This window comes from Myxine glutinosa, chromosome 12, assembly GCF_964187855.1.
Source record: "Myxine glutinosa chromosome 12, kmMyxGlut1.1, whole genome shotgun sequence".
Classification (NCBI taxonomy): Eukaryota; Metazoa; Chordata; class Myxini; order Myxiniformes; family Myxinidae; genus Myxine; species Myxine glutinosa.
Window position 1 is genome coordinate 64,467,893 of NC_136272.1, and position 23,485 is coordinate 64,491,377.

The 23,485-nt window shown below is 43.8% G+C and overlaps 1 protein-coding gene across 1 annotated transcript in view; it reads left to right on the plus strand.

Annotated features, from left to right (window-relative positions):
* The window catches only part of LOC137437480 (BCL11 transcription factor A), a 182,125-nt gene that overhangs the window by 150,688 nt on the left and 7,952 nt on the right, over nt 1-23,485 (plus strand). The window contains exons 3-4 of the mRNA XM_068131839.2: nt 8,098-8,975; nt 21,744-22,053. Of these exons, the coding sequence (XP_067987940.2) occupies nt 8,098-8,975; nt 21,744-22,053 (1,188 nt within the window). The remainder of the gene's footprint in view (nt 1-8,097; nt 8,976-21,743; nt 22,054-23,485) is intronic.

Sequence of the window (23,485 nt, forward strand, 5' to 3'; positions counted from 1 at the left end):
CTTCTCTGCTCTCTCATCATTGCAGTCACTTTCCTGCTTGTGTACGTGTTTGGACAGGAGTTTATGCACAAAACAAATACAGATGTTATGGTAGTCGACAATTCCATTTTGTTGTATTGTGATTTAGATATTATCTCCTTTTTAAATAAGTGTGTGTGTGTGTGTGTGTGTGTGTGTGTGTGTGTGTGTGTGTGTGTGTGTGTGTGTGTGTGTGTGTGTGTGTGTGTGTTAAACAAAAGGAGCAACACTGTCTCTAAATGTGACATGACCCTGACTGCATGTGCATTTTGGGTCAGTGTTGCTCATTTTGTTTAATTTAACCTCCCTGACTGCAACCTCATCTCCTAACTGGTGATCAGCAGGGCAGAGATAATGCGTTCGTGGCAGACATCGCTCGTTACTAACATTTGCTGTTATGGGACTCGATCTTGCTACCCAATCAAGTTATAGGTTTTGATATATATATATATATATATATATATATATATATATATATATATATATATATGTATGTTATGTATATAATATAATAATATAATATAGTTAGTTATGTGTGTGTGTGTGCGCGTTTTTATGTACATATATATATATAATATGTTTATTACTCATTCTATTTGAGGAAGATGAGGAAGAAGGCCGATTTGGCCGAAAGCTTTGTCAAAATATAGATGATCCTGAAGCTATGTCTGTAACTCATTTAATTTCTTCCAGTTATAAATATATATATTTCTATACAAATGAGGCGCCCTACTCATAGTGTGGAGTTTTTGTTATTTCTCACAGATATATATATATATATATATATATACACCCTTGGACCCCGCTATTTGCGGGGGATACGTTCCTGGAAAATCCACGAATAGCGAAACCCGCGAATAGCGGGGCATTGTTTCAATGGAAATATTCCATTGTTTCAAGGGGTCTGCCAGTATATATATATATATATATATATATATATATATATACACATACATATACAGTCACGTGAAAAAGTAAGTACACCCCATGTAAAGTTTTGACTTTTTCAACATATTTCAACATACAGCTATTTTATCTTCATTTCAACAATATTGATAGATAAAGGTGATATAATATAACAAATATCATGAAACATTTACATTTTGTAGTCCATTGTATAACTTAAATAAGCATAAATGCAAATTTCACATGTGGAAAAAGTAAGTACACACCCTTGGCTCTAATAGGTGGTATTGCCCCCTTTGGCAGAAACAACCTCAAGTAGGCGATTCTTATAACTGTCTACCAGTCCCTGACATCGACTGGGAGAAATTTTTGCCCACTCCTCCATGCAGAATTCTTTCAGCTGTGCGATGTTTGAGGGTTTTCTTGCATGCACAGCTCGTTTCAAAATCCCCCTACAACATGTCGATGGGATTTAGATCCGGGCTTTGACTTGGCCATTCCAGAACCCTCCATATCTTTCCTTTCAGCCATTCCTTGGTGGATTTACTGGTATGTTTAGGGTCATTGCCATGTTACAAGGTCCACCTTCGGTTGAGCTTCAACTTTCCGACAGATGGCCTCACATTATCCTCAAGCACCCTCTGCTACAATGAAGAATTCATAGTGGATTCTATGATGGTGAGCTGCCCAGGCCCTGATGCAGCAAAGCTGCCCCAAACCATAATATTTCCACCACCATGCTTTACAGATGGTATCAGGTTCTTGTGCTCTAATGCTGTCTTTGGTTTTCACCAAACATGTCTTCTGGTACTGTAGCCAAATAGCTCTACCTTTGACTCATCTGTCTAGAGCACATTGTTCCAGAAGTGCTGGTCTTTGCCAAGGTGTTCATTGGCAAACTTTAATCTTGTCCTGATGTTCTTTCTGGACAGCAAAGGTTTCCTCCTGGCACACCTCCCATGTAGATCAAATTTGTGCAGCCTCTTTCTAATGGTAGACTCGTGCACTTTGACATCAACAGTGGCAAGAGCTACCTGTAGGTTCCGTGATGACATTCTGGGGTTCTTAGAGACTTCTTTCAGCATCTTGCGGTCTGCTCTCGGGCTGAACTTGCTGGGGCGGCCTGGCCTGAACAAGTTGGCAGTTGTTCGGAAGATCACCTACAAGTGAAGAATATTCCAGACAGTCGAATGATTGATTTCAAATTGTTTGGAGATCTTTTTAAATCCCTTCCCAGAGTCATAGGCATCTATAACTTTCTTTCTGAAGGCCTCAGAGAGCTCTTTTGATCTCGGCATGGTGACGCCGCACACTTCCACAACAAAGAGCAAACCAAACTAAATGTCTGAGGTTTAAATAAGACAGGTGCCTCCAAGATCCTCTCTAACGATGTTCTAATCATTTGCACCGGAGCTGGTGCACCTGATTCTAATTTTAGGTATTTGAAGTAGTGATAAATGTCGGGGTGTACTTACTTTTTCCACATGAAAACTTTGCATTTATGTTTATTTAAATTATACAATGGACTACAAAATGTAAATGTTTCATGATATTTGTTACATGATATCACCTTTATCTATGCATATTGTTGAAATGAAGATCAAATAGCTGTATGTTGAAATATGTTGAAAAAGTCAAAACTTTACATGGGGTGTTCTTACTTTTTCACGTGACTGTACATATATATATATATATACATATATGAATATTTACAGAGGTAACATGTAATTTGGTCAGAATACCAACCCAAATGTCTTTATTTAAGATCACATGGAATCATCAGTGCCCATAAGTGAGTTCCAGCAGAAGGGACAGCCGGCTTGTCATATCATTCACACTACGACCATCTACACGATACAGTGCCCCCTGCTGGCTTTTCATTAGCTGTTTGATCGTTTCAGACTTGATCCTCATAATGAAGCAAGGAAGGTACTTCCTGGTTCAGGTAGATAGTCGATACATCTATGGAAATGTAGCCAACAGAGAGAGCAGATGAAGAGGTAAGTTTAAGGAGAAAGGCAAACAGGCCAGAGAAGAGAAAATTCAGAAGAGGAAGAAAAAAAACAAGGAGAGGGCAGATATATAATAAGAGAGAGAAAGATTGATGGATTATGTGGGAAAGGGGAAAAGGATGGGTGAAAGTGTCGGGAATGTATAGGCTGTAGGAAGCACAAAAATATATTAAATTGTAATGTGAAACTATCATGGAACTTAAACCCAGACAACTATTGACCATGCCAAAGGGCAAAGAAGTTACACCTTTCCTTTGCGTTTAACAATGAGATTTGGTCAGAGGTTAAACATTTTCCAATGTCTCTGTCCTAATGGACAGTTCGTCAAAAGCAAGAGCATTAGGCACAGAGTGCCGCACGTGTCTCTCTCTCTCTCTCTCTCTCTCTCTCTCTCTCTCTCCCCCCTCTTTGCCTTCTTCCCCTATCCCTCTTTTCATCACGTCCTGGACAGGGTCCCAAACCACTCATGACTGGGTGAGGTGTGACGGTAACTGCGTGCCCTTGCCCTATGGTGCATTGTTCTCCTGCAGGCAGCTCAGTTGTCTATGTCCAGCTGCTTGGTGTCTGCGCCTTAGATGGTAGTTTACAACGGCTTACTGTGGGACTGGGAGGAGCTGTTTGTTGGTTTTAGATCGGACAAGGAACATGGAAACTGTACAATGGACAACAATGTCTTCTGCAGTGTGCGGAACATGGAGTGTTGCAGAAACAGAAAGACTTGAATACAGCACAGTAACACAAATGGGGTGTTTATTACTATATTCTTCTTCTTCATCATCTTCCTCTTCCTCTTTGTCTTCTTCTTCCTCTTATTCTGGTTCTTATTCTACTTAAAAGTTCCCTTATCAGGAAGATCCCATTAAGGAAGATCAGTCTATTCCACCCATTAAGACTGCACAATGGCTGCCAGCCTATGGCTGTTTGTCTATCGTCTATTGTTTGTACATGCCGACTGTCAAACAAGGAAACAGCATGCACCATTTTAAGTCTTTGGTCCGACTTGGCCGGAGCTCGAACCGCTGACCTCCCATACTCAAAGCGGAAGCTCTAACCGTTGCAGCACCGAGTCTGCCATTATTCCTCTTATTCTTCCACTCATTCTTTTCCTCTTATTCTTTATCTTTTTTTCTCCCCCCCCCCCACCCCGCCTCTTGAACCTCCATCCACCCCTTTCCCTTTTTGTCACAAATTCTTATTACTAATATTTGTTCTGATATTTATTATTGTTTATTGAGACACATCATCACACTGATTTATCTTCATTATATTGTTTATTTTTTTGCTCAAATTCAGTTTTATTGTAATTTTTTGATATACAGCATTGATGTACGTGGAGGACCTCGGACACAGAAAGGATCAAGATTTAACAGGCGTGATCTTTCTTTAAAATTTCTTCCAGGTCTTTAAAACAGCTGTTCACCACCATCTCTTATCCTCCCCCATCCAAAACCTTGATATTTTCTACCCCCGCTAATTTCGGTCCCCTTGTGTTTTATACTTCTCCCACCCCCCCCCCCCCCCCCGTTCCCACGCCTCCTGCCCCCAAGCCCTCTCCCTCCCACACTTCTCCCTGCTCTCAAATGTTGTGGTTGTGTGCTTCCCCTTCTCTCCCCATCTTGTCTTCCGCTCCCTCTTTTTGTATATTTTGTTTGTCTGGTTGATTTGTTTGTGAAATAAATGTTAGCTCTTTCACGAGCCTCGATTCAGTATACAAACAAAAAACAAAAAAAAAAAACAATAAAACTAGAACGGCACTCAGTGGAGAGCATACCTCCACCTGGTTGGCCATATCACTCAATGGTGAAGAATCACTTAAAAAATTATACTATCTGGATCCGGATCCGGATCTTTACCAAAATCGAATCCATTCGTCCTCGTCACACACCCAACCGGTCCACCAAGTTTCGTCCAAATTCGTCCATAACTTTTTGAGATATCCTGCTATGTATCATTTTTGGCCCGATCTCCCAATGGTGAAGAATCATTAAAAAATTCTCGTAGCCGGATCCGAATCCGGATCTTCACCAAAATCGAATCATTTCGTCCGTGTCACATTCGCGACATCTCTGCCAAATTTCGTCCGAATCCGTCCACAACTTTTTGAGATATTTTGTCCACAAACGGACTAATGGACAGACAATGGTGAAAACATAACCTCCATCCACCTTTGGTAGCGGAGGTAATGAACAGGACGAGGGGCGAGGGCACACCAACAGCGGGGTCGAGGGGTAAAATAGAGGAAGAATTGGACAAATAAGGGATGTGGAGAAGAATGAGAGCAAGGGGTGAACACAGGGGGTGAACACAGGGGATGAACAAGATGGGTGAACACAGGGGGTGAACAAGATGGGTGAACACAGGGGATGAACAAGATGGGTGAACACAGGGGATGAACAAGATGGGTGAACACAGGGGATGAACAAGATGGGTGAACACAGGGGATGAACAAGATGGGTGAACACAGGGGGTGAACAAGATGGGTGAACACAGGGGGTGAACAAGATGGGTGAACAAGATGGGTGAACACAGGGGGTGAACAATATCGGTGAAAAAGATGGGTGAACAAGATGGAGACAGCAGCGAATTCTCAATCACAGAAGTGGAAGGAGAAACTGAAAGCTGGAAATAAATAAGTGGGCATGTGGAGGATTTTTGGTGGTAGAAAAGACCATGGTTGTGGATGGGGTTGACCTGAGATAGTGGTAACCTGCTGTCTTGAAGCCTTAGGAAAGGAAAAAGAATGAAATTGAAGTGAGTAAGGAAAAGTGGGGAAGTCCACGGGTGGGAAAAAGGGGAAGCGAATGAATGAATGTGAGCAGTGATTGTGGATTTTGAGAGTTTCACCACAAGGGGGTTGTTCGCAAACTGCGTGAATCCTGAAAAATCAGGTGGGAGGAGGGTGGGAGGAAGGAGGAGACAAAAATGGAAAGATCAGAGGGTGCAAGACCGGATTTGTGGCGATAGAAGACGGAGGGACCACCGACCTGTCTGCAATGTGAAAGTGATAGACCCGGAGATTCAGCAGGGGATTCCTCGGTTTCCATGGCATCAACCTGCGCAAGGTGTGAGGCAGGGGAGCTAGCCCAAAGGGGAGAGCAGTACTCCATCAAGCTGCGGATGAAAGCTTTGTAGGTGGATATAAGTTCAGGTGTGCCAAAGCAAGACTTTACACGACGGAGGATGCCCGGTGTGGTTTAGCAAACTGACTTTTGAGGCCAACTTTGAAATGTGGTTTGCCCAGGAAAGATCACGGATGAGAGTGAGACCCAGGAGTTTCGAATGACCGAACCTCCTCAGGAAGATCGTTAAGAAAGTAGATGGGAGGGTTGTCTAGACGGTCCTTTCGGAGAGAGAGAGAGAGTGTGAGATTTGTCAGGATTGAAAGACATGTTCCAGGTGTTTGACCGGTTTGTGATTTTTTTTAAGGTCTGAAGAGAGGGAAGAGGTTGCTGCTTACCTGTCTGAACGATGAGGCATGTCACGGCTATCAGCAAATAGATAAAGAAGATTTTCCAGAGTATCAGAGATATCTTTCTCTTTAAATCTTCACTGGTGTTATTGAAATTGTTCCTATTATTCCAATAAAAATGTCATGAGGCAAAATTGCTGTCGGTGTTGTAATTTCTGCTCATAACTTTCCCCGCAAGCCGCAGCAAATCACCTGTTTTGTTGCACCTAACAGTCCGGCGACGCATCTGAGCACCCATTCTCCACAGAGAGAAATAAATTAAGCCGGCCATCCTTTTTGCCTGACTTCGTTTTGGAACGTAACCTCAAATGCAATACTTTGTGCGAGAGCCTTCATTACGTGTGCTCTCGTCAAAATGTCCGCATCTTGTAGGAAATGGTTGGTGCTGCAGGTTGCCTCGTGTACCAACCTTGTTGTTGGATTGTCCACCGCAGGCTGAATGTCTCCTCAGTCAGTTGTTGCTGTGTTGTTTAAAATGTTGTTGTTGTTGATGTTACCTCCACAACCAAAGGTGGGCAGAGGTTAGGTTTTCATCCCTGTTTGACCGTCTGTGAGCACGATATCTCGAAAGGTTATGGACATATTCGGATGAAACTTGATGGACAGGTTGGGAGTGCGATAAGGATGAATTGATTCGATTTTAGTGAAGATCTGGATCCGGATCCGCATACGCTCATTGTTTAATTTTTAAGTGATTCTTCACCATTGAGAGATCGGGCCCAATATGATATACAGCAAGATTATCGACGGATTAAGCCGAAACCAGGTGGTTGAGGTGGTTTGGTGACGAGAACAACTCGATTAGTTTTTGGTTCAGGTCCGGATTGAGATCTGGTCTATCAGTGGATACAAATGTAAGCTGTTCGGCCTGGCGGAGGCCTGCGCTCTAGTGAGTGCCGTGCTAGTTGTTGCTGTGTTGGTTCATGTATATATATATATACACACACCTCCTGTTGCATACTGATCAATCATCCTCTATGTACTTCCCTCCACAAATTCTTGATGACATATGAAGCTGGTTGACCAGACCAATTGAACAATGCGACATGTGGATGGTCCCCCTTGGTTGTTTCCCCCTTGGACAGTTTTTTGAGTGAAGCATTGTGTGAGATCATTTTTTCTGGTGCTTGAACCTGAACCCTCAGTGCAGACATTCTCGCTCATACTCACTCAGTTCTTGCTTGAGATCATTTTTTCTGGTGCTTGAACCTGAACCCTCAGTGCAGACATTCTCGCTCATACTCACTCAGTTCTTGTTTGTGAGGCAGAGTTTGCTCTCCATTCGTCCCTGCACCTCATCGAACCTCTCGCTCCCGCCCGTCAATCCCAAAATACCCGCGGCACATTTTTTCCTTAAACGCTTCCAGCTGTGCTATATTACCCAGCAGGCATTGCTCCCCAGTACGGTGTTCTGCCAGCCCTTCCTGTCTCCTCCACATGTTACAACATTGAATATTTGGTTCCAACTTAATATTCATTATTAATTTCCTTGTCCTTACTGTTATGTAAACCTTTGCGTTTATTTATTCAGTTAACGGTGTTAAAATGTTGTATTTGCACGCATCTGTATTTATACTTGATACCCAGCAGTTGGAATTATACACATTAAGACATTTATTACAGTGTCCGTTTGCTGTCTTCTGCTGATCACACCTCCTAGCTTTTAACGCCCTGGTCCCCCATAAACCACAGGAGTTGGCGAACCGGGAAGCATGGTGTGTACAACATGCCGGCACCCTTTCAGCAGCGCTTGGCAACTTTTACAGCATGCCCAGACATCCCATGGCCTATGCCTTTACGTTGAAGCTTCAACACTCGGCAGCCCCAGGTCTTCGAGACAGATGCCGGCAGTCTCCTTGCGCACATCTAGCCCTTGCGGCAATGGTGGTGAAAGTGGGGCGACGGATGGCGTTCAACCAACGTCAAACGCGGAGCCCACTGCCTCGACTTTAGCCGTCGGTGGTGGTCCGCTCAACCTCTTACGGCTTGCTGGCCTGTCGGTTCTTCCCCCGACGCCACCGTTGTTTGGTTCGCCACCACCTCCGCCAGCGAGACTTCCGCTGGATCTTGCCCCAGTCCGGACCACAGAGGACCTTTTGGTATCGGGTGGTAGTGTCGTGGGTGGCACCAACAGCGGTGGCAGCAATCGTGTGATGGGGGCTTCTCCTTCCGGCCTCCATCTCAACCCGTTGCCTATGGAGCCGGGCATGGACTTCTCACGTCGCCTGCGGGAGCTCGCCAACAATACAAGCATCGGTGCCACCACTCCAAGTGGCCACAACAATTGGACGCTGAATACTGGCAGCGGTGCTGCCAACAACAACAATAACAACGGAAGCAACACTTCAACGCCACCGATCTCACCCCCAGTTCGCCCACGGCCCCGTCATTCTCCATCTTTTGTTGCTCCTGGAAAGGCCTTGACCCCGGCTTCGGCCTTGAATTTCTTGGCAGCGTCTGCCGCAGCGGTGGTAAGGCCGCCATCACCTAGACAGACTTCGGCCCAGGTTGGTTCGACCCTGCAGCTTTCGACTTCCAAGGCCTGCGAGTTCTGTGGAAAGACTTTCAAGGTGAGCTTTTTACACTTGTTTTTTTTAAACCACAACTCTTTCCCCTGAGAGATATCTTGTGTCGGGGCGCTGATGGATTTGGTATGAGTTGTTGTGCAAATATTCCATCCAAACCACCACGAAGCACCACCGTGCTCCGTGCAAGCGGCTGCGTTAGGTGCACGGTGTCCCAACGTTGAAGTTTTTGTTCTTCCGCGTACCTTTGCTCATGTCTAGCAATTGAAAATTAAAATGAAACGACAATAATTCCCCAGTAGCTGACACATCATTCAGAGAAGCGACGCAAACCAATTAGGTTGTTACGGATTATTTGCTGCGTATTCGAAAACCATCGCGATGCTTGTTAAAGCGTGAAACATAGCAATTAAAATGAAATGAGTGCGTTCTCCCGTACGGGTGTGGAACTCTTTTCCGAAACACGAGTCCTGCGATTGAAATCTTTCCGGCATCCATCGTCCACTTCTCAAACGCCACGCACGTTTCACGGCTCTCCAGTCAGCAGGCCGATGCAGGTTCGCCCCCCTCAGCATCCTCGCCCTTTAACCGTGGGCCTTTTGCAGCCTGTAATGATGGATCTCTCCAGATAGCAGACTTGGAGGAGGCTTCCTGCTGTAGGAGTGCTCACCTTGTAGCTCCACGGGTCCAGGGTTTGAGTATTGCTTCTGACCTTGCCCGTCCCTCGCCGCGGCGTGCCCGCGGGCAGGCGGGTGGGCAGGCTCCCGGAAAGTCGACCGCGGCTCTTGCGGAGGCCATGGATTTCCAAAGACACAGCGATAATCCTGGAGGTTTTCCAGAACTGGCATTTGCCAATGAGCCCCTGAGCGAGATAAAACCGGACAAAGGCAATGGGTTAAATGCTAGGTAGAGAGCTACAGAAAATATTGATGCCTTTTGTTTTCAAATTACATCGATGCACTCGGCCTTGAGGACGGGGCTCACGAGGAGACTACAAGTTGTTTTTTTCTCTGCCCCTGTTATCTGACTTGCCCTTGTTCGTTCCTGCATTCATAATTGGCTCGTTTGTTCTCTGCCTTGATGAGTTGATAGTGGGATGTGTGGGTCGCTCAGACCCGGTTGTCTGCGCCCAAGGGTAGAAAACGACCGAGCTCACTGCCTGGTTGTTTGAAATCCATTTCTCCTTTTGATCCCAGTGCAGTGGCAGTTATGTCTTCGGTGATTGTCAGGACAAAATATATTTTCATTTTCCCAAAACGAATAATTAGGAGCATGAGGAGATGGTGCATGATGAGCATGATGAGGAGAACAATGTAACATGTACGCAATGTTGACATGAGGAACGCGGTGACCATTTTGACCAACGTACTGGTAACTATACCCACGCCCCGTGTGCCAGTCTAATCTGCATATTCTTACTGCCAAGGAATCTTTACAATCTAAGGAATCTTTAACTTTTGCATGAATGTATACAGGGCAAACAAATAAACGTCCCCCTTTAGTAAACGACAACAAAGTAAATTAAAGGTCTGCTCTCCATCTCTTCTCCTCCTCATGTTTATTATTTATTTATTTCGAATTTGCTTCCTGAAGGAGTTGTGACAAAGCAAAGGAGTGAATCACAGACTATCCGCAGCTTGAATTGCCAAAAGTGAAAACCGCACGGGACGATTGGGCAAAATTGGCAGAATTTTTGATTCCTCTCCTACACTTCTCTTTCCCTCACTCACACCGCAACTTTTCCCTCCTCCTTCATCATCCACTTCTCTTCACCTCACCTCTTTCCAAACCCACTCATTTGTTCATTCTCACTTCCCCGTTTCTTTTCCTTAAATAACAATTCTCACTCCTCATTTCCCCCTTTAGCATACGTAATATGTAGATGGCACCATAACTGGCTAAAGCTGTATTTGTGAGTGACAGCGAGGTTCATCCCTGCCAGCATTCCAGCAGCACACCTCTGCTTTGTGATTGTAAAATCCATGTAAGGTTTTGCGCTAAAACGATCTCATGCATTATGGCTTAGCTTTCCCACTTAGATGATACTGGTCCTGATGCAGCCTGACCCTCTCTCCTTGACCCCAGTCCCTGCCTGCTCCCTCTCTCCTTTCCCCCAGTCCCCGCCTGCTCCCTCTCTCCTTGCCCCCAGTCCCCGCCTGCTCCCTCTCTCCTTGCCCCCAGCCCCCGCCTGCTCCCTCTCTCCTTGCCCCAGCCCCCCGCCTGCTCCCTCTCTCCTTGCCCCTAGCCCCCCACCTACTCCCTCTCTCCTTGCCCCAGCTCCCCGCCTGCTCCCTCTCTCCTTGCCCCAGCCCCCGCCTGCTCCCTCTCTCCTTGCCCCAGCCCACACCTGCTCCCTCTCTCCTTGCCCCAGCCCCCCGCCTGCTCCCTCTCTCATTGCCCCAGCTCCCCGCCTGCTCCCTCTCCCCTTGCCCCAGCCCCCGCCTGCTCCCTCTCTCCTTGCCCCAGTCCCCCGCCTGCTTCCTCTCCCCTTGCCCCAGCCCCCCGCCTGCTCCCTCTCTCCTTGCCCCAGCCCCCTGCCTGCTCCCTCTCTCCTTGCCCCAGCCCCCGCCTGCTCCCTCTCTCCTTGCCTCAGCCCCCGCCTGCTCCCTCTCTCCTTGCCCCAGTCCCCCGCCTGCTTCCTCTCCCCTTGCCCCAGCCCCCCGCCTGCTCCCTCTCTCCTTGCCCCAGCCCCCTGCCTGCTCCCTCTCTCCTTGCCCCAGCCCCCGCCTGCTCCCTCTCTCCTTGCCCCAGCCCCCGCCTGCTTCCTCTCTCCTTGCCCCAGCCCCCGCCTGCTCCCTCTCTCCTTGCCCCAGCTCCCCGCCTGCTCCCTCTCTCCTTGCCCCAGCCTCCGCCTGCTCCCTCTCTCCTTGCCTCAGCCCCCGCCTGCTCCCTCTCTCCTTGCCTCAGCCCCCGCCTGCTCCCTCTCTCCTTGCCCCAGTCGCCCGCCTGCTCCCTCTCTCCTTGCCCCAGCCCACACCTGCTCCCTCTCTCCTTGCCCCAGCCCACACCTGCTCCCTCTCTCCTTGCCCCAGTCCCCCGCCTTCTCCCTCTCTCATTGCCCCAGCTCCCCGCCTGCTCCCTCTCTCCTTGCCCCAGTCCCCCGCCTGCTCCCTCTCCCCTCGCCCCAGCCCCCCGCCTGCTCCCTCTCTCCTTGCCCCAGCCCCCTGCCTGCTCCCTCTCTCCTTGCCCCAGCTCCCCGCCTGCTCCCTCTCTCCTTGCCCCAGCCCCGCCTGCTCCCTCTCTCCTTGCCCCCAGCCCCCCACCTTCCAGGCATTGGCCCATTGCGCCCTGAAAACGCTTCAAGTTTGATTTGTCCTTCTTCGTCTCGCCTGGCTGGCCCAGTTCAGGGTCAAGTAAAAAAAATAGCGTTAACAAGCCATGGGCAAGAGAACGGGATCAGGTGACCCTTTTTTACCTTGTCATCATGTTTTAGGGTTGTTAATTGCGCCGCTGTGCTGAAGAGGAATAACGCTTTAGTTAATGGTGATGTAAGCTTTGAGTCCCGCTTGCATCTCACCTTGCATCACCTGCCAAATGCCCGTGCGGTCGATTCGAGTCGCATTGCGTCTCCGTTACCTGGAACCTGGAACCGAAGGGCGTTTTGCATATCCGATGAGAGAGAAACACGCACACAATAATTTAGACAGGTGCCAATAGAGAGCGTGACGTCATGTTACTGACCATGTTTACCAGGCCATACCTTAAATCCTTAGTGTGGAGCAAAGTGAACGTATTTACTCATTGGTTTACTTGGGTTTCCTGCCTTGTGATTGGTCGTTTTATTACTTTACTTTTATTACAGATATGTTGATCACTCCGGTTTGTGTGTTTGTTTGTTTGTTTTTGTGCTTGTTTGGTACTTGGTAAAAATGTTTTTTTTTTTTTTTTTGCAAGAATGTTGATCACTCCGGTTTGTGTGTTTGTTGGTGTTTGTTTGTTACTTGGCAAAAATTGTTTTGTTTTTTTGCAAGAATGTTGATCACTCTGGTTTGTGTGTTTGTTTGTGTTTGTTTGTGTGCTTGTGATTGTGTGTTTGTCTGTCAGCTCACTTATACTTACCTACAGGTCACAATTTTAAACCGATCTTCACGAAACTTCACCAAATGGTAGAGTTCGTGGTCCAACAAAATCATATTTATTTTTTAGGCCAAAAGGTCAACATAGGCCAAAGGTCAACCACTTTTTTAGACTTTCCAAAATCCTCAATTTTCATCCGATTGACTTGAAATTTGAATAGGATTTTTATAGCAGCTAACTGAATTCAACCACCAGCTATTTTTGAAGTCGACAAAGGGCAAAAGGTCAACATAGGCCAAAGGTCAGCCACTTTTTTCGAATTTCTAAAATCCTCAATTTTCATCCGATTGACTTGAAATTTGAATGGGCTTTACATATCAGCGAACTGCATTCAACCACCAACTATTTTTGAAGTCGACAAAGGCCAAAAGGTCAACATAGGCCAAAAGGTCAACAACCTTTCCAGATTTCTAAAATCCTTAATTTTCATCCGATTCACTTGAAATTTGAATCGGATTTTCATATCAGCAAACTGAATTTAACCACCAACTATTTTTGAGATCAACATAGGTCGCAAGGTCAACATAGGCCAAAGATCAACCACTTTTTTCTAATTCCTAAAATCCTCAATTTTCATCCGATTGACTTGAAATTTGAATAGGACTTTCATATCGGTTAACTGAATTCAACCACCAACTATTTTTGAGGTCTATTCAAATGGTCAACATAGGCCAAATGGTCAACATAGGCCAAATTTCTAACATTTCCAATTTTCATCTGATTGACTTGAAATTTGAATCGGATTTTCATTTCAGCTAACTGCTGCTTCTGCTGTCTGCTGTATGCAGATTCTGCTGTCTCAACAATTGATGGAGGACCTCAATGTCAAACAGGAAATTAGAGCTGTCTCCCTTGATATATCACGTGCCTTCGGTACGGTCTGGCACCCCGCTCTGCTCACCAAACTCTTCTCCGATGGTATCCAAGGAAATCTCCACGCATGGCTTGCGGACTTCCTCTCTGGTTGTAATCAACGTGTGGCCCTGAATGGATTTCTCTCATCTCCCCCTTCCTGTTCAGGCTGGAGTTCCCATATGTAGTGTTGTCGGTCCTGTGCTTTTTCTGGTCTTCATCAATGATCTCTCTGACTCTCTGGAAAATCCTCTCTATCTCTTTGCTGATGACTCCACTCTCTGCCGCTCCATACCTCATCCCTCAGATGGGCAGTCCGCAGCCTCCTCACTCTCTGCAGGCCTGGTCAAAATCACTGACTGGGCAAACAAGTGCAACATGTCTTTCAATCCTGACAAATCTCACACTCTCACTGTGTCTCTTCGAAAAGACCGTCTGGACAACCCTCCCATCTACTTTCTCAACAATCCTCTCCAAGAAGTTCTGTCACTCAATCTCTTGGGTCTCACAAACTGCCATGATCTTTCCTGGGAAAACCACATTTCCAAGCTGGCCTCCAAAGCCAACCGCCGACTGGGCATCCTCCGTCGTGCGAAGTCCTTCCTTGGCACTCCTGAGCTCCTCACCACATACAAGGCTTTCATCCACAGCTCAATGGAATACTGCTCTCCCCTCTGGGCTGGTGCTCCTGCCTCACGTCTCGCTCGGCTTCACGCTGTTGAAACCTAAGCTTTCAAAATCATTGGAATCTCCCGCGATGAAGCTAACTCTGAGGGCCTTTCACTCACTCACCACAGGCAGGTTGGTGGTCTTTCTGTCTTCTACCGACTCCTCTCTGGCCTAGCCCCCCCCCCCCCCCCCAGCCCTGTCTGTGCTCTGTCCCCCGAGTACTCCTACAGGTCGCACAAGATCTGCCTGCATCCCTCTTCTGGTGAAACTGCCAAAATCAAGACTCTCTGCTCACCTTCACTCTTTCATTCCTCTTTTCTCCCACCTCTGGAACAAACTCCCTCACTCTCTTCAATCCCACTCATCCCTCCAGGTCTTTAAAATAGCTGTTCACCACCATCTCTTATCTTCCCCCATCCAAAACCTTGATCTTTTCTACCCCTGTTAATTCACCCCAGATCCACTTTTCTGAAATACCGACTTCTTTGCTGGAAGTCCTAGCAGTGTCCATGTGTTTTTTTTCCTCTCCCATCCCCACCCCCTTCCCACACCTCCTCCCCCCAAGCCCTCTACCTCCCACAGATCTCCCGATGTTCCTGCTCTCAAATGTTGTACTTGTGTGCTTCCCCGTCTCTCCTCATCTTGTCTCCCGCTCCCTTTATTTCGTCTTATGTGTCCGTTTTTTTTTTTTTGTCATTCATGTTAGCTCTTACACGAGCCTCAATCTTGTATACAAAAAAAACAAAAAAACTGAATTCAACCACCAACTATTTTGGAGACCAGCATAGGCCAAAAGGTTAACGTAGGCCAAAGGTCAACAACCATTTGAAATTTCTAAAGTCCTCAATTTTCAACCGATTGACTTGGAATTTGAATGGGATTTTCATATCAGCGAACTGAATTCAACCACCAACTATTTTTGAGATTCACATCGATGATGTCGAGTCTCCTCGGGCAATGATGGCGTGTTTGCCATCATATTGTCTTTCTATGGCTGGTACACACGAGATCCACATTGGCCAAAAGGTCAACATAGGCCAAAGGTCAACCACTTTTTCAAATTTCTAAAATCCTCAATTTTCATCCGATTGACTTGAAATCTGAATAGGATTTGTATATCAGCTAACTGAATTCAACCAACAACTATTTTTGAGATCAAAATAGGCCAATTTGTAAAACTATCAATTTTCATCCGATTAACTTAAAATTTTAAGACGATTTGCATATCTGATCACTGAATTCAACCCCCAACTATTTTTGAGGTCAACATAGGCCAAAAGGTCAACATAGGCCAGCTTTCTAAAATCCTCAATTTTCACCCAATTGACTTGAAATTTGATAACTGAATTCAACCACTAATTATTCTTGGTGTTAAAAGGATGCTCGACTGAATGCCATTCCACATTGTTCTCTTTTGCCAAGAGTCACTCTATGGGTGATTTTTTTTTCTCTCGAGTTAAACAAAGTTTAGAATGTGATGTTTTAGAATGTGATGGTTTAGAATGTGATGTTTTAGAATGTGATGGTTTAGAATGTGATGATTTAGAATGTGATGGTTTAGAATGTGATGTTGTAGAACCTGATGGTTTATAATGTGATGGTTTAGAATGTGATGTTTTAGAATGTGATGGTTTAGAATGTGATGTTGTAGAATCTGATGGTTTATAATGTGATGGTTTAGAATGTGATGTTTTAGAATGTGATGGTTTAGAATGTTGTAGAATCTGATGGTTTAGAATGTGATGTTATAGAATGTGATGGTTTAGAATGTGATGTTGTAGAATGTGATGGTTTAGAATGTGATGTTTTGGAATGTGATGTTTTAGAATGTGATGGTTTAGAATGTGTTGTTTTTGAATGGGATGGTTTAGAATGTGATGTTTTAGAATGTGATGGTTTAAAATGTGATGGTTTAGAATGTGATGTTTTAGAATGTGATGGTTTAGAATGTGATGTTATAGAATCTGATGGTTTAGAATGTGATGGTTTAGAATGTGATGTTATCGAATGTGATGGTTTCGAATGTGATGTTTTCAAATGTGATGTTATAGAATGTGATGGTTTAGAATGTGATGTTGTAGAATGTGATGGTTTAGAATGTGATGTTATAGAATGTGATGGTTTAGAATGTGATGTTGTAGAATGTGATGGTTTGGAATGTGATGTTTTGGAATGTGTTGTTTTAGAATGTGATGGTTGAGAATGCGATGTTTTCCAATGCGATGGTTCATCATGTGATGTTTTAGAATGTGATGTTTTAGAATGTGATGTTTTCCATTGTGATGGTTCATCATGTGATGTTGTAGAATGTGATGGTTTAGAATGTGGTGTTTTAGAAAGTGATGTTATATAATGTGATGGTTTAGAATGTGATGTTGTAGAATGTGATGGTTTAGAATGTGATGTTATAGAATGTGATGGTTTAGAATGTGATGTAGAATGTGATGGTTTAGAATGTGATGTTTTGGAATGTGTTGTTTTAGGATGTGATGGTTTAGAATGTGATGTTATAGAATGCGATGGTTCAGAATGTGATGTTTTAGAATGTGATGGTTTAGCATGTGATGGTTTGGAATGTGATGCTTTCGAATGTGGTGTTTTAGAATGTGGTGTTTTAGAATGTGGTGTTTTAGAATGTGGTGTTTTAGAATGTGATGTTTTAGAATGTGATGTTTCATCATGTGATATTTCATAATGTGATGGTTTAGAATGTGATGGTTTAGAATGTGATGTTTTAGAATGTGATGTTTTAGAATGTTACGTTGTAGAATGTGATGGTTTAGAATGTGTTGTTTTGGAATGGGATGGTTTAGAATGTGATGTTTTAGAATGTGATGGTTTAGAATGTGATGGTTTTTAATGTGATGGTTTAGAATGTGATTGTTTAGAATGTGATGTTTTAGAATGTGTTTTAGAATGTGATGTTTACCAATGCGATGGTTTAGAATGTGATGTTTTGGAATGTGATGTTTTAGAATGTGATGTTTTTGAATGTGATGTTTTCAAATGTGATGTTTTCAAATGTGATGTTTTAGAATGTGATGGTTTAGAATGTGATGTTTTAGAATGTGATGGTTGAGAATGTGATGTTTTAGAATGTGATGTTTTAGAATGTGATGTTTTAGAATGTGATGTTTTAGAATGTGATGTTTTAGAATGTGATGTTTTCCAATGCGATGGTTCATCATGTGATATTTTAGAATGTGATGGTTTGGAATGTGTTGTTTTAGAATGTGATGTTTTAGAATGTGATGGTTTAGAATGTGATGTTTTAGAATGTGATGTTTTCGAATGTGATGTTTTAGGATGTGATGGTTTAGAATGTGATGGTTGAGAATGTGATGTTTTAGAATGTGATGTTTTAGAATGTGATGTTTTAGAATGTGATATTTTAGAATGTGATGGTTTAGAATGTGATGTTTTGGAATGTGATGTTTTCGAATGTGATGTTTTAGAATGTGATGGTTTAGAATGTGATGTTTTAGAATGTGATGGTTGAGAATGTGATGTTTTAGAATGTGATGGTTGAGAATGCGATGTTTTCCAATGTGATGGTTCATCATGTGATGTTTTAGAATGTGATGTTTTAGAATGTGATGTTTTAGAATGTGATGTTTTAGAATGTGATGTTTTCCATTGTGATGGTTCATCATGTGATGTTTTAGAATGTGATGTTTTAGAATGTGATGTTTTCAAATGTGATGTTTTCAAATGTGATGTTTTAGAATGTGATGTTTTCAAATGTGATGTTTTAGAATGTGATGGTTTAGAATGTGATGTTTTAGAATGTGATGTTTTCAAATGTGATGTTTTCAAATGCGATGGTTTAGAATGTGATGTTTTGGAATGTGATGGTTTAGAATGTGATGGTTTTGAATGTGATGTTTTAGAATGTGATGGTTGAGAATGCGATGTTTCGATTGTGATTTTTAGAATGTGATGCAGGTGACGCAAATAGTTTGCCTTTAATATCGGCTGTTTCGGTAACCGTGATGGAATTGTCATCTGAAGTGATTATTCAGAGGAAATTTGCCGCTTCATAAACCTTGTGGGGTAGGGTGGGCTTCAAAAAATCAAAATGCAGATTTTCTCCGGGACATGGTCCATTTTTGTTCCTTTTGCTGTCAAAGGAAACCACACCAAATTTGAATGGAATCCAATAATATTTAGGGGTGCCACATCAGTGATGAATTTTCCCCCATGCAAAAATAGGAATTCCCATTTTTTGGGCTGTATATACACAAAATAAATACATAATTATATATATACATTAAATATAATATTAAAAATAAATATATAGCAAATATACATTAAATAATAATAATATATATTATATTATACATTATATATACAATTATACGATAGACAATTATACAAATATAGACAAATATAATACATTAAATAATATATTAAAAATAAATATAATATATTAAAATTTAAATATAATAAATAAATATATAGTTATACAATATATATACATTATAATTAAATATACATTAAATTTATACATAAAATATACATTAAATAATAAATATACATAAATACACATTATACATTATATATATAGTTATATACAATATATTATACATACAGTTTTGAGACTTCCTATGATCACTATCTGGGCAATTTTCATGCATGTTTTGTACAGGTTCCCGGGGTCAGGGGTACGCTTTTTTAGTGTGTAATATGTAGGCCTAACTTATTGACTGTGGCTCTTTTGTAGAGAGTGACCCTGATGGAGTAAGAATTAACAGGATTTTACCCACATTCTTGCGTATTTTGCAGATATGGCATGTGCTAGTACCAGTGTTTCATTGAAAACTCGGGCTCAGGATAATGTGTATCTCATTGGGTCCACTTCTAGAGATGCCATCAAAGGTGCCAAGCTCCCGACTGTGCATCAATCTCTTGTCCTGTTTTTCCATCACCTGAAGAAGGAGAATCGCACTGCCCGGGAGAGTGCAACCCTCACCATTGAAGAGGTTGTGAAGTTCTGGGAAAAAGCTCACCTACCTACAACGACGAAGCAGCACTGCATCCATCGTTTGGAGAGGCTATATGAAGAATGGAGGAGCCTCCAAAAAGGTGCAAAGCGGGGTGGTGCGACCCAAAAGAAAAAGGAAGCATCCTTCAAGGCCTCCTTGGAGAAGACGTTTGATCTTAGGCATGCAGATTCGGAGGCCATAATCACCAACCCCGAGGACAGGAAGTTTCTTCACGATCAATTCTCAGAGAGGAAGGCTTCAATGGGATCTGTAGACACCTTGCCTTGATCCACGATCCAAGATCAGCAGCCACGAGATGATTATTGTGAACTCCTAGAACTGACTGTCATCTACATGGGAGGAATCCTACCTCGTGGAATCCGGATCATGGCTCCAGGAGCAATGTACAGAGCCAGATGGATGGCAAAAGCACTATATTCACTACAGGTGTTCATGTTTCGGTCAGAGTTCCACTTGACACTTCGAGAGGCGAGAGAACTCCGAGCCTTCAACATTTTTGTCTGCCTTGTGTATGTACAGGCTTGGTTTCGGGCTCCACAAGCTATTGAGGCTCCCCTGAATGACATTAACCTCTTCAAGAAGTTGGAAAAGTTTGAACAAATCAATCAGAAGATGGCTCAGGCAGCCTTGAAGGCACTTGGCCGCCACACGTGGTACATGAGCCCAGTACTAGTGGCATTTGCAATCTTTGACACCAGAATTGACAAAGAAAGCAAGATCAATATGATTGAAGCATTGAAAAATGACGGTGAAAACCCCTCTCCAAAGAGACCAGCTATCAAACGAGGAACCGCCCTGTCAATCGCTGGCCTCATAACAAAACACACCAAGCATTTCTTCAGCATCCTAGGGACCCCAACTGATTGGATGGATAAGGATCCTGGTTCATGGGAGCAAGAAACCAGCTTTCAGGAAGCAAAGAAAGCCGCCAGTGGCTTAGTCGTGGTGAACGACAGGGCAGAAAGGGGTGTCGCATTGATACAAGACTACAATAAGCTCCTTACAAAGGATGAAGAGCAAAAGCAAGCTCTGCTCCAAGTTGTTGCTGCTCACAGGAAGATGTACCCCGATGCCAGGAAGGCAACAGTGGTGAAACAGGCCCAGAAATAGGAGTTACATTTCTCATTATATTTGGGTTTTTTAATATTATGTGATATGGTGTCTCTTCATTTTATGAACTGAACATTTGGATTGTTATCATTGAATTTGAGTTTTCATAGCAATATAGTGCTATTTGTGCAGCTATTGTAACTTGTGTTTGCTAGAATACAAAGAAAGTGAGTGGAGGGTGGATTTTCATCAAACAAACTTCTGGTTTTGCTTTCGATCCATATATAGAAAAGTTTTGTAGACACCTTTAGTTTGAAGGCTGATGTGGCACCCCTAAATAAAATCAGATTGCTTTCATATTTGGTGTCTTTTCATTTTGGAACAAAAGGAACAACATAAAGCCATGTCCCAGTAAATATTTTTTTTAAATTATTTTGAGCACCACCCTAATGTGGGGCCAGTTTTATACATGGAGGAATCCTACTGACGCAAAAGGTGTCTCAGTACGGGGAATTGGGGATTGTATGAGAAATCTTTAAAAAAAAAAATCCCTTTTTTAAGGCCATTTTGCCTGCTAGAGCGGGTGTTAACCTTGCAGGCCCCATGGCAATCTTCATGGTTCCCTTTTTGAGGCAATGTTTTTATGGCCGGATTCCCTTCCTGACGCCAACCCTTTAGTGGCCTGTTATGGCACACAGGTATACAGTGTACCTATTCTAAACCGGAGCACACACCAGCACATTCATCCCAGAAAGCTGGTACACAATTTGCCGACCTCGGAAGGATGACAGGCTGAGTCAACTGCCCTGGCGTTAATTCAACGATCAACCAGGATTCGAACTCAGGATCCTATGTTCCCAAGCCGGTACCCTAACCGCTGAGCCAACACCAGGCTTTATGAGAGATCTTTACGTCGTGATATATTTACCATCCACATTGGGATGGGTCAAGCGGGTTAACACCCCACCAGTGTGGGACACGAATTCCTAATATGGAACTACACCTAATAAAATCAGACAGAGATCAAATCTAGGACCAGACAATACCCAGTCGTGTACTACTGAGTTACCCAAAATTTTAAAATGGCCCCCTTTAGCTTTGTGTCCATCGCTCACTTATTGGTCTATATTTCATCATCAGCATGTGTTTGTGCACACAGGCCGACAAGCTAAAAAGGCACGTGTGCACACACCACGTGGCCTGTTCTACATCACCGCTTCTGCCGGCAGCGCGCGTCAAGCAAGAGGCTTTGTCCGAGTGCTCTCCGGAGCCAGGTACGAGTGACGCTCTTCCAGTGGTGGTGGCAACAGCATCTGTGCCAAGTGGCGGAAGCGCTTCAGTAGCGCTGTGCTCTGTGGTGGCACAGTACCGGAGCGAGTTTGCGGCAGCGGCGACAGGAGCAGCTACCTTCACTGCGGGGGCGACTGTTGAGGAAGGCGACGTGTCTGAGATGGACGGAAATGAGGAAGGTAGGATATGCTATTCCCCTGTGCGTGATTCATTTAGTGTAAAGCTGCTTGCTGGCGGTTTTCTTGAAGATGGGCAAATGATTTATCATACGTAAGCAACATATCACTCTCACACTTTGACCACGGAATGGTTGTGTTTATCGTTGACATGTCAGCCCTTACAGGGGAGTAAGCTGGTAATAATCATCGCTTGATGATGGCTGCCTTGGAAACAGGCTGATGGGGGTAGTTTTTTGGAACGTACCATTATTTTTTAAAACATGCAGGGCCGGGTGTGCATGCTGTGATCAGACAGGGATTGAAGATTTAAACAACACCTGTCGTGCTGGTAACCAGACACTAGCATTGCCTTTGCCATGCCTTTATGTTGCTTATTATGGGCAACAATCCAGGACATTTTAAAGTCCTCGTGTAACTATCATCGATTATATGTGTGATCATGATTAACTTGTTGTGCTGTCTTTTCATTTACAAGTATCAGTCGTATTCTTATCTGGCAAATACTCCCTGCCTCACAGAGAGCCATGTGACTGGATCATTTAAAGATAAACCTTTAATTCCCTTCACTTTCACAATTTTGTTTTTCTTGCACTTCTCTTTTATTTTCTTCTTCTTCTTCTTCTTCCTATTCCTCTTCTTCTTCTTCGTCTACATTCTCGACCCATTTATAATACTGTACTCTTTAGCCCTTTTCTCTTTGTGCTCATCCAATTTCACCTACATGCTCCTCCTATTTAATTTATGCTCCACCCATTTCCTCTATGCGCCCCGCCCATGCAGTCCATCCATCTCGACTTCACTTACCAATCTTTTGTATTTTCTGTATATTTTCCCCCCTTAATACTCTCCTTTTAAAGCCTATAATGATCTGAAAACATTTCACATCAAAGCAGTTTCTCTTCAACATTAATTTGACAACTTCCTTTCTTGAGGTTTTTTTCATTTTCTTCCATCACCCACTTGGCCTGTTTTCTCGGTTTAATCAATTACACACCATCGTTTTCTGCTTCTCTACCGTCTTGAATGCTCTGGATCTTCATTTCTTCATCAGTTTCTGTTGCTTACATATTAGAACAAATAAAAAGAGTCCATTTGTTTGGTTATGAGAACCTCATCAAGCAGTGTGCAGGGTCATTGTTTCTGGATATTGAATAGCCCTCACCATGGTCTTGTCCCAAGATCTAAACGATTCTTGGTAAGTGTAGAGTCTGGCTCTGGTTGAATTGGCCGGCATTAGAGGTATGGTGCTTTGTTTTGGGAGCAAAAGCAACAGCGGCATTGATTGATGTACCAGGGCAACCTTTGAAGCCGACGGGTTACGTTTGAAACAGAATGCGGCAGCTGGAGTTTTGCTTTGTTTCCTCGGCCTCTCCGGAAGGCCCGGATTGTCTGGGGCGGGCAGCAAGTCGGTCGCCAAAAGACGGCGCGGGCC